The 12,511-nt window shown below is 42.2% G+C and overlaps 1 protein-coding gene across 2 annotated transcripts in view; it reads right to left on the reverse strand.

The window, feature by feature from the left end:
* Positions 1 to 11,939, reverse strand: part of plxnd1 (plexin D1) — a 124,787-nt gene extending 112,848 nt beyond the window's left edge. The window contains exons 1-3 of one of the 2 annotated variants that reach the window (XM_036947420.1): positions 10,345 to 11,805; positions 8,297 to 8,473; positions 2,822 to 2,953 (exon numbers count right to left, since the gene is read on the reverse strand). In XM_036947420.1, the coding sequence (XP_036803315.1) occupies positions 2,822 to 2,953; positions 8,297 to 8,473; positions 10,345 to 11,568 (1,533 nt within the window). In that variant the 5' untranslated portion in view covers positions 11,569 to 11,805. Of the gene's footprint in view, positions 1 to 2,821; positions 2,954 to 8,296; positions 8,474 to 10,344 lie in introns of both variants that reach the window. The other variant, XM_036947419.1, reaches the window with a different exon arrangement.
* Between the last annotated feature and the right edge of the window lie 572 nt (positions 11,940 to 12,511).

Here is a 12,511-nt window from a genome sequence, read left to right on the forward strand (position 1 = left end):
GTGTTGGCTGCATGTCCTTTGGGTGGTGGACCATTCTTGATACGCTCGGGAAACTGCTGAGTGTGAAAAACCGAGCAGCGTTGCAGTTCCTGCTGCAGCCACTCCTCTGTTGCAATCACTCCTCTGCTGCAGCCACTCCTCTGCTGCAGCCACTCCTCTGCTGCAGCCACTCCTCTGCTGCAGCCACTCCTCTGCTGCAGCCACTCCTCTGCTGCAGCCACTCCTTTGCTGCAGCCACTCCTCTGCTGCAGCCACTCCTCTGCTGCAGCCACTCCTCTGCTGCAGCCACTCCTCTGCTGCAGCCACTCTCCCACATGCATTGTGCACGGTTGACTCATAACCTATATCCGTTATTTCACATACTACACCATTTGCCAAGGTGGCAACACATCCTTATAAAACGCCAGACAAAGCTATGCATAGTTGCTCATCTATATTTTTTTGGTTTGTCAAACCTCCTGCTATCTCCTCTCTAAAGTGTTGTCTCACTAAAAAGATGGGAACTGATTTATCTGAGGATCTGATAGAACAGAATTGTAATAACTGTTAAATAATATACATTTTATTTTAAAAGAAATATGACCACACACTACGCACAACCAGGAAAATGCAAAAAGAAACAAATGTTATAGGTCCAGTGGCGATCCGTCATTCAGGGCAGGTAGGGCAGAGCCCGTTTTGCATGTTATTTTGGCATTAATATGTGTCACATCTCAGTTTGCAAACAATGGTCTCTTTTTTGCTTTCTTGATTAAGGCAGCTCCAAAATGCAGGTGTTTCAGCCTAGCTTAGTGCTTTCTGTGGTGGTGAAGGAGCCATACAGAGTGTAGGAGTTGGTAATGTTGTTTAGTTGCGCCGTGATTGGCTCAGTGTTCCGTCACTCATGGGGACACTACGTCACCGCAAAATCTACAGGGAGAGCTCGTAAATTTAAGCCCCTTGGGTGCTGCCATAGTTACATTAGAAGTGCCCATCCAAGAAGGCTCAAGGTCATTGGCCACAGATAAAATTACGTCAAATCACGTTATATCTATTGAGATTTGATTGGACTAATCATATCAACATCATACTTTCAAAATCATAGCTAGCAAGCTAGACAAGCAGTCATCATCATGAATCAAGTCGTCAATCTACTGGCAAATCCTTTTTAACCTCTACTGACTCCCCATCCCGCATGCGGGAGCGTAATCATCGCCTGACACTAATTAGCATAACGCAAAGGACATAAATATCCCTAGAAAATATTCCTATTCATGAAAATCACAAATGAAATGTACTGAGACACAGCTTAGCCTTTTGTTAATCACCCTGTCATCTCAGATTTTCAAAATATGCTTTACAGCCAAAGCTAGACAAGCATTTGTGTAAGTTTATCGATAGCCTAGCATAGCATTATGCCTTGCTAGCAGCAGGCAACCTTGTCACGGAAATCAGAAAAGCAATCAAATTAAATCGTTTACCTTCGATGAACTTCGGATGTTTTCACTCACGAGACTCCCAGGTAGATAGCCAAAGTTCATTTTTTTCAAAATATTATTTTTGTAGGTGAAATAGCTCCATTTGTTCTTCACATTTGGCTGAGAAATGAATGGCCCGGAAATTGCAGTCACGAAAACGGTGAAAATATTCCAAATTAGCTCCATAATATCGACAGAAACATGCAAACGTTGTTTATAATCAATCCTCAAGGTGTTTTTCAAATATCTATTCGATAATATACCCGTCGGGACAATTCGTTTTTCAGTAGGACCGATTGGAGTAATGGCTACCTCTGCATTTTACGCGAGAGTCACCCTGGGAGCCATCAGGTGACCACTTACGCAATGTAGCCGCCTACGGCTATTCTTCAACATAAATGCGTAAAACTATGTCACAATGCTGTAGACACCTTGGGGAATACGTAGAAAGCGTAAGCTGGTTGATAGCACATTCACAGCTCAATAGGGACTCATTGGAACGCAGCGCTTTCAAAATATCAGTTCTGTTATACTCACAGACAATATCTTTACAGTTTTGGAAACGTTAGAGTGTTTTCTATCCAAAACTGTCAATTATATGCATATTAAAGCATCTTGTCCTGACAAAATATCCCATTTAAAACGGGAACGTTTTTTTCCCAAAAATGAAAATACTGCCCCTAGAGTCGCAACACCTTGTCATATGAATATAAATAATGAAGAGAAATTATAGATAAAAAATATCGGTGCTCATCAGCCATTGGACATAAACATTACACAACAAGTTGGAAAACGCAAATTCAACAATGAGTGGTTTGGAAGGAATCAGTGGCTAACTGCAAGCATTGCAAAGCAATCACTAGCCTGCTATTCAGTGGAGTGGGTGTGTGGTCCAAGTCTGTGTTTAAGGGTCTCTTTTCCAAACTTAAAAGCATAAACATCCAACATTGGCACTGCTGTCAATCCATCATGACTTCTGCCGCGTTAAAAACAACTGGAAACTCTGAACTGGGAAATCTCAGACTTCAGTGAGTTCAAGACAACTGGGATCTCAGAAAAAAACTAGCTTGTTTTGAACAATCATCCAAGTTGGGAACTTGGGCATCTAAATGTAGGCCCTAACAGTTTTTTGTCACCGTTATAGTGCAATTAAGGTATTGTTTAGTGTTGTGTTGTGTAGTGGCTTTTCTAGCATGCATCTAAAAAATGTTGGTGGAGTGAGCCCCACCAAGATGTACATGCTAAAATGGCCACTGCATATTATGTCAAACAAACAAACTAAACCAATGTCAGTGTCAGTGAGAACATGAACCAGTCTAACTGAGTCTAGTTGATGGATAAAAGTATGGATCCCACAGCCTTACATGGTGAGAGGTCATGAGGTACAGGTAGTTCCTGTCCAAGGGATCAAAGGTCATGATGTGGTGCACTGATTCACCAGCTGGGAGCTTCAGAGCCCACTGATTGGCCACAGTCAGGTTCTTCAGGAGGGTCAGCTGTGGGACACAAGGCAGAGTGCTTAGAAACATACAAACACCATATAATCCTACAACAATAGTCAAAGTAATCAACAATCATTTCCATTTTGGTTTTCTATTTGAGAGAATTCATGTATTAAGCCCTTTTTGTATATTTTCAACCTGAAAGGTAAGTTCTGTGTGTTTGTAGTATTAATACAAAGGCAGACTACATGGCTGTGCTGATGTGCAGTAAGCTACTTCTCCAAGGTAAGCAGATTAATTAACTTGGCCATCTGTGCTCCTCTCTCCCTCCTGTGAGATGCAGAATTCTAAGTCATACAGAAAATGGAAGAACATGCTAGCTCTGCTCTGGTTTCCTGTCTCACACCTACATAGTTTCACTGGGCTGTGATTTGGGTTTAAGCAAACATAACTTTAGTCAACTCCAGCACAATCTCCCTTGAAAGTACTACATTGTGATACTGGAATTGTCACCTAACTAAATGCTTTTTTAAGAAAAGACAGTTTAACATTAAGTCACACAAACATAAACATGCCACTGTAAGTCACACAAACAAAGTGAAACACATAACACTTTATAGAAAATGATCAAATCTGTGCAATTCTTGCACATACACACTCACACATACACATACAGTGATACATAGAAAAATAAATACTAAGGCTGTGACTTCCTGTCACATAGACAGTGAGAGAGTTTGTTGTTCTGAATGGTTGCGGTTTCAGCCTCAGCTCAATGGACATCCTGCCATTCTGAGGAAACCAGCTAGAGACTGCCCTGGTTTCAAACAGACTGGGCTACTTCTCTAGTGACCAACCACAACACATCACAACACAACACACACAGATGCAGGCACGCGCATACAAGCACAAACACACACATATACATGAGCACTAGCACAAACAAACACCCACATATACATGAGCACTAGCACAAACAAACACACAAATGCTCACGTGTAACAGTTATGCTTCTGTCCCTCTCCTCACCAATACCTGGGCTTCAACCCTATGCACAGATCAACAACTGACACCCTCGAAGCATCGTTACTTTCCCTTCACAAAAACCGCGACAACTACTTCAAGGTCTCAGAGCGAGTGACGTCACCGATTGAAACGTTATTAGCGAGCACCCCGCTAACTAGCTAGCCATTTCATACCGGTTACACACGCACACAAACAACAATAAAGATCAACCATACAGGGTCACAATAGAGAGCCACCTGGGCAGAATGAAGGAAGTGCTGGAGGGGTGAGAAGGCACAGGGCACAGCCAGGTCAAACAACAAGACACATGCATACTGGGAGGTCACTCACTGCCGCTCTCGCTCTCTGTTTGTCTGTCCCAACATGAAAGACTCTGTTCAACTCAGGAGTACTCAGCTGCTCCAAGCTCTCTCTGTGTGTGGGTGTGGGTGGGTGGGTGGGTGGGTGGGTGGGTGGGTGGGGGGGCAAAGAAAGACAAATTGATATGGGAGGGGGTTGAGAAAGAGGGAAATAAACGAGAGAAAGAGACAGGGAGCGAAAGTGAGTCAGAGAGCGAGACAGAGAGTGAAATAGAGAGACAGTGTTGCTGTAGTGAGTGGCAAAATTAGTTAAACATGGCTGGAATTACTTCATTTAGGGTCTCCTAACCCCAGTAGCAGAGGCCTAACTCAATCTCTACTGTTTTTCTGTACTCTGTACTATTCAGCCCGAGCCAAGCTCACAGCCAGAATCACATTACAAACACTAACAGCACCATTATACTCTGTTGCAGAGCTTCCCCCAGGGCGCGCGCGCACACACACACACACCATAAAACACACATAGACCTACTGTGTGTCGAACATGAACACACGCAAGATACATACTGTATGTCCCCCAGGCAACACATACTACATGCTCCATTTTAACCCCCCCCACACACACACACACACACACTAATTCTGTGAGAACACACGCAGCACATAATCATGGGGTATGGGGTATGCACACTGGGTAAACACCAAACCCCTTTCACTCAGTAGCATAAGGACACAGGCAGACCCCCCCCCCTTCCAAAACCTAAATATGCAATCAGGTAGACCATATGGACACACACACACACACACACAAACCACCTTAACCATCACCATACATCCGGCATAAACACAAACCATCCCGATGACCAATTATCTTCGGAACAGGCTAAACAAATCAGAAAGCTTTTTTAGGAGGCTTAAAACAAGACACCCTCCAGCAACATTTTTCTAATGTTGTTGAAGGTACCAGTCTAATTCAAACCAATATGGTCAGAAAGCTTTCAGACTGGGTTGTATTGTTTCTACCAGACACTGCTGAGAGTAGAGGTATAGCTCATGGTGCTCTCAGTGCTGTAACTTCTCTAGTCTGTTGGCTCAGTCAGGGGTGACTTGGTGTGCTGCTGACACAGAATTAAGGAATTCTGTTAATTGCAGGAGGGAGGTTTTCATAGGATGCAGTGGCAGCAGATGTTCTACAGCTGAGCTCCCAGACTGTAGGCCAAACAACTAGAGAGACGGACCCTTAAACACACACCGTGTGACAGTGAGTCACATCATGATGGATCCCCAGAAAAGTGTGACGTGCCGCACTCAAAAAGATGTCACATAAAGCTTACTTTATCTTTTATAATACTTGTTTCTGCATCAAGGATAGTGTACCACATCTGGACACACCAAAGAATTACCTAAAATAAAAGCAGACGTTTTCATTCCACAATAGCTGAGATGAATTCATAGTGCATCACTTTATCTTCAACCTGATCCTTCAACCAGGACCCACAGTAAAGCAAATGTCCTCACATTGCAGATGCTCTGTCCTTGTACTTGGGTCGTTCCACCTCAAAAAGCACCAGAAAGAGGATTTCAACAACCACCATCTCAGATTGTTCTGAAATAGTTTCTGTTGTTAGAAACAGATTAGATTAGCATTCCTGCAACATTACTTTGTTGCAATATAATAATTTGATCTCTGAGAAATTAAGCTAATTGATTGCACACAAAATGTGCCATTTTAATTTATAGGATTCATATAATATTCAATAAATATAGTACCTAACAACTGACTTGGACCAAACTTTTTTTTTAAACATTGAGTTAGACATGAGGAATTCAAATAAATGGTCAAAGCCACCCACGGGCCCACCCACGGGCCCACCCATGTCCCACGCCAATCCCACCCCAATATGTCTTTCTCATTATTCCTCATGTCTTTCTCATTATTAGCAAAAAGTGGCCAATTTGGGTGCAATGAATTAGCTTAAATTATCAGAAATTAAATTATATTTCAACAAAATAATGTTGCAGGAATGCTTATCTGGTATTTTTCTAACTACGGAAATGATTTCAGAACAATCTGGGATGATGGGTGTCATGGCTTGCTGAAATGACATGGAACGACCCGCTATATTGTCAGCAGTGTTAGGGAAGCTAATCTAAAAATATAGTTTACTAAGCTACCAATTACATCACAATGGAAGAAATTAAGCTACACTAAAGCTACCCTTAAGAAAAATATATTTTACTGAACTAAAGTTACTGGGGAAAAGTATTTCACTACATCCAAACTACTTTGTGAAAAACTATCATAATATGCAAATCTGAAATGTCATAGCTACAAATTGCAAGAACAGGTCATTTTGGGGTCAAATGCTAACAGAATGTTTAATTTAACCAATTAAACACAAAAACGATGTTTCTGGTGCTGAAAAAGAAAGGAAATTACTGCCTACTACAACCATATTTTCTTTTTAGTAGTTAGCTACACTGCTACATGGCAACATTTTTTTTATTAACAACATGTAGTTCACTAATCCCCAACAGTGATAGTCAAATCAAATCAAACTTTATTTGTCACATGCGCCGAATACAATAGGTGTAGACTTTACCGTGAAATGCTTACTTACAAGCCCTTAACCCTAACCAACTATGCAGTTCAAGAAATAGAGTTTTGAAAATATTTACCAAATAAACTAAAGTCAAAAATAATAAAAAGTAACATAATAAAATAAACAATAACGAGGCTATATACAGTCAGTCATGTCATATGGGAACTTTCTTTATTACCGTACCTTTCAGCAGTCATTCTTTACAGGTCAGCACCCTTAGACCTACTTCTCAGTTATTTTCAGATTTCTCATCTTTTTCTTTGGGTCATTCCACGAAATGAGTGCCTTTGCCATATCTACTTTCATATTTCAAGTATAAATTGTGTACAAATATAGAATTGTAAAAGCCTGTTATATTAAATGAAGTGCCCTTTAGAGACCACATGGAAAATTCAATTAATCATTTTTTAAATATGAATAAAGACTTGCTAAACTGACTAAATTCAGCATTTTGACATGTCCCTCAGTATCTTGTCCCTTTGTGCATTCACCATCATTGTAAAGCCCTAGTTATTTTGTTGCTTTTACAAAGTCATTTCTGAAGATTATTATTTATTTCATGTGATTAGTGATTCATTTTAAGGTATCAAAAAGAAAATCCCTAATTTTAAGGTCAACCCTGTGACGTGAACTGAACTCTCATTTTAAATGGTGAAACTATTCCTTTTTAAATATTTTTTTTCAAAAGAAACATTGAATATCTAATAGTCAAATCATAGTGTAAAAGCAGGTGAGCTGGTTCTACTCTTTTTGGCCATTTTCAGGTGTTTTGTGGTGGAAGACTGAGTGGATTGAGCATAATACTTCAACCCTGTTACCCATGTATAGACAGGCTAGAAATGTTTAACAATTTAACAATTGTTGTGAAGCTTGAATTCAATTGCCTCTCCCTGTTGCACACAACAAGCTTCCATTCCCCCTGTCACAAGGATGATTATGGATGATTTAAGATGAAGTCGGCAATCCTGTTACGGTCAACCATATTACTTTATTTGGCACTAAATAGGCACTTACTATAGTCCTTTTTTATTTAACCTCTTGAGATGGGAAAACACATGATTTCTTAAGTTGAATGTGCTCTTTATGACAGAACGTTAAAATGAGGTGAAATCAAAATGTTTAGTTGCATTACTCAAAAGACACCTAATAAGTGGAATGATCCCTTTTCTTTAAAAAAAATCAGCTTTCCCTGATGTTCCACCTCTATAGTAATTTACACCTGACACTAACTTATTTTCAATAAATGTCATTACATCCCTGAATAAAAGAATGGCTGAATATCTCTGGAACATTCAGTTTGTTCTTAACTTCCGGCAGCAAAGTTAGACTGTGAGGTAGTAGGCCTAGCAACTGTACATTTTCTCCTTTACAAGACAAAAAGGATAAATAAATAAACCACTGCTCTCTCTCTTTTATAAATGTGGATATTCCTGAGAGGTTTTTTATGTAAGTAAACCATCTCCTCTGACCTTGCGCAGTCGTCCTGTGCTGGTGCCCAGAAACACCACGGTATGGTTGTGTATGTTGTCCACAGCAACCGAGCTGAGGCCCAGGGACTCAAACAGGGGCGTGGCCCTCAGGGGCCTCCGTAGGGCCAGCGGGTGCTGCAGGTGGGCCGCTCCACAGTCCAGTTGCTCCGGTTGCAGCTGACAGACAGAGAGAAAGATCTTATTTTAAAGTTGGTTTAAAATATCTCAATTTACAGGAAGAGAGACTGGCAGGCATGCATATCGGCAGGCAGAAAAAGATAAATGGAAAGAAAAATAACCCCAAAACAGTGTAACACCCTTATTGGACCCTTATGTTTTAGTAGGCTACACTGTAATAATTATGTAATTATAACACTATGAAAAGCTAAAATGCTATGTCTTCTTGAGAATTGGCAATTTTCCCTCTAAATGTTCAGGACAGCTGAAGGCCTGTTATATAGTAAGTAGCCTGTTGTCAACATTTACCATGTGAAAATGAAAACTTGAGTATATATCAAAACATTCATTCCATTTGATTCGAATGCTTGGATGACTTCCACAAGCGAATGTCCATAGTATTTTGGAGGGCAAAGGAACAGTAAGGACTCGAAGAAGAACACAGTGAAGTGGAAATCAACAGAGAGAGCGAGAGAGAGATCTTTCCCACGAGCCGCTCCACCCTCGACCTCTGTGCTTATCATAAATTGTATATTTGGCTTTCCTTCAATGGAGGGCCCTCAGAAACGCTACAAATATATCAGATTTCCCCGGTCACCGCAGACTAAAAGCAAAAGCAAGAAAACCCTTTCTTCTTCGGGGCAATGCTGACATTCTTCACGAAAAACACAACCATTTCAAGCTGCAGATTTGCAGGCCTCGGGGAAACACAGGCGGAGAACGACAGTCGGTCGAGATTTCTAATCTGGTTACCGGAGCCTACAGCGCAGGCCAGCACGACATAACACCGCTCATAGGACAGCCCCGCATCTTTACGATCTGACTGTCAACGCAGTGGTCTGGAGACAGCCTGTTTGTCACAACTAGCGACCTGTCAATCTCACCACAATGAAACTATGGAATTTCACATTCCTCAGATGCCGCGAGCGGCATAAAGACTTTTCATGTTAAGAGACATTTCCGTTAATAGGGACACTTTAGCCTAAATAATAAGGAGAGGGGCTTTATAGTGCCAAAGTAACCGCCTTTATAGACATGATCTGTAAATTAATAAGAATAAACTTTTCTTCTTGAATTACATGCATAAATATGAGATAATGTGATATGTTATTTGACACAACACGGTTCAACACAGATTAATCTCGATTTATTTAACTCTGCTTCTCATAAAATAAATAGGCCTACTATCTTTTTCTGAGAGAAGTAATCAGTTTGCCCAGGGAAATAAAAAAAAATGTTAGCCTGTATGTCGTTTTAATTTAATGTGTTGTGTATCGATGGCAAACGAAAGTTTTCTTTAACAAATGTAAATACATAAATCCATTCTTCCTCTCCAACATGCAATAGGCTGTAGGCCTAAACTTGAATGAGCTGGCGCGGATGTGACTTTCACAGAAAATCCCTGCACGGTTCCCATAACCTTCGCGTGCTTTGGGAGATTCTTCACACAATCGCCGCCCTGGGCTGCGCTCGTGACATCGGAGCTTTCCCCCCAGAAATGATATGGGGTGATTCATTATTCAAACTGTCATACCAAGTTGCCAAAAGCAATATATTTGCGGAAATATGTATTTATAGAAGCAAATCCAATAATAAAATAAATCTTAAAATAAATATTTTAGACAAATGTAACAATGTTTTTATAACATTTTGCACACTGGGGAAACGAACAGCGCCGTAATTGCGCGTAATTGTGGCTGCCAACTTTATCTAGGCTAAATCAAATAATACGGCGCTGTATTGCGCGTAATTGTGGCTGCTAACGTTATCTAGGCTAAATCAAATAATACAAAACAGTATTAGTTCCAACCAAGTCTCTCAAACATGAATAAGCATACAGATCTCACTGAAGTGTAAAATGCTTCACTTACCACAAGGTTCCCTTTGTGTACGCATGCTGCGCCCGAACCCTGGATGACGCTGTCCAGCACCTGCACATCGCTGCTGGGGGAGTTTGAGCAGTTCCTCCGGCCCTGACGGATCTCCTCCTCGATATCTGAGAACCGAAAAGCGCACAGGGCAGACTTTCTGTCTGATTTGGTGAACACTCCGAAAAGGTGCGATTCCAGCCCCTCTCCGCTCCGGGAGTGGATCTCCGCGGGGTGAACGGAGACCAGCCGGTTGTAGATGTTTCCGTTATATCCACACTGAAGCGGCATCTGGATGAAGGACTCAGTGAGCTTTCGGCTTTCCGAGGTGGATTTTCGTGTGTTCTCAGTGTCCAGACATATCCTTGCAAGGATGCTGTTCGGCTGGCTCTGCTTGTGGCCCATATTCGCGTCATTGTTGATAGCAATATACGCGTAGGTCTTCTGAATGAAGGCATGAACGAAGTTTAGTTTATTCTTCTGCTTCACCTCCTGTTTTATCTTGAAGACGTTGTCCTCGGACGGGTTGATGTCATAGGTGAACAGCCTGGATAAATCATTGATGTTCAGGGACCGAATTGCGATTTCGGGTGTGTTCTCGAAGCGCAGGTCCTCCTTGCTGTGGTTCTTGGGGAAAAACTGGGTCCCAGCCCCGGTATAAGTGGCCCCGACGAGGAGCCGGGTGTTACCCCCGTGGCTCCTGAAGATGAGCCCCACGGTGGAGGCGTTAGGGTGGTTGGCGGCGATGTTCAGCATGCTGGGGAACACTGTCTTCTCGCCATGAGGGGGGAACTCCACGGCTATCTCCGATATGTTTTCCATCTTCCTGAGCTCACAAAAACCCTGGTACACCGAGCCGCATACCACCAGCACCCCCTGCTCCCTGTCCAGCTCGAGCAGCTTGTTGAAGTTGTCGGTGAGGGATTTGGGGTGCTCGCAGGGCGCCTGGGGCAGCTGCGGCGCATGGCACAACAGGTTGTCCTCCACCGGCCCCGTTCTCTTCTCCACTTCTACGCTCAGGGTCCCGTTAAGCTGGTACACCATGTTTACCGTAGCCAGGTAGACTTTTCTGCTAACCTCATCCACCACAAAGTTATTTGTCTGGTTTTGAGAGGCGAACGCCTGTTGGATCTGTAGCGCGCTGGCAAGGCTGTGATGGGCATTCCAGGGCGATTCTAGCACCAGAACGCCGAGAATCAGAACTGCTATCTTTTCCGAAGGAGGCATTTTTCCTTCTGGCCGGTTTCCGCGTGTTCTGTGCGGAGGGGTGCATTGAGTAAGGACAAAATAATGTGTTTGTTCCTACTGCGACAATCTAAGAGGAAATGCTGTTTCCTGCTCAAAACCCAAACACAGAGTGACGCAATAAGAGTCGTGCTTCATTTTCCCAGTGCAGCTCACCGCGGAAGAGAGTTGAGCGCGCAGAGCTGTCTGCTGCCCCTCTCTCTGCCCACTCCACCTACAGCCCCGCTCCCAGCGGCTGCAATCCCAAACTCCCCATTAATTCTTATTATAGTATATAGGCCCACGCCTTGGAATTTCATAATTTAAAATGTGTTCAGTCAAAGTTCATTGTTGCGATTGGTGCATGCTAATTGTAGGCTATTTGCGTAATGTTCATCCACACACCAAGGCAGAACAATAATGGTGTAATTACTGTTAATGATCTCTCTCTCTCTCATATATATATATATATATATATAAATAAAACTATAATAACATTTTTACAAAATAATAATTTGAGAGGGAATAATAATTTGAGAAGAAAGTATAGCCTATGGTTCCGCTCCTCTTAGGGTTAATGGCGGGTCTTACTCTCATCTCCTGCGGCCAGTTGGTCCCTTGGTTTTCAGATTAGTTCTGCCTGCAGATACGCAGAGGGCTCCGTCTGCTCTGCGCACATACGGTGGGGGTAAGCTACGTGAAAGTGCTACCAGATGGGCACCACAGCGCACCTTTCCGGTTTTTGACATTCACATCTATTTAGCAGAGCGTTTGGGTCTGCGCCTCATAAATATTCTAAAGCAACACATGTGCACCTCTCAAAAATGTGTGATTAAGTTTAAAGAGACAATCTGCTGTTGCTAGATCCATTTTTAGGACTTCATATGTACCTAATGATTCTTGACGAATACAACCTTTAAATGAAATACAAAATAATATAAAATGG

This window comes from Oncorhynchus mykiss, chromosome 16 (genome assembly GCF_013265735.2).
Source record: "Oncorhynchus mykiss isolate Arlee chromosome 16, USDA_OmykA_1.1, whole genome shotgun sequence".
NCBI classification, from domain to species: domain Eukaryota; kingdom Metazoa; phylum Chordata; class Actinopteri; order Salmoniformes; family Salmonidae; genus Oncorhynchus; species Oncorhynchus mykiss.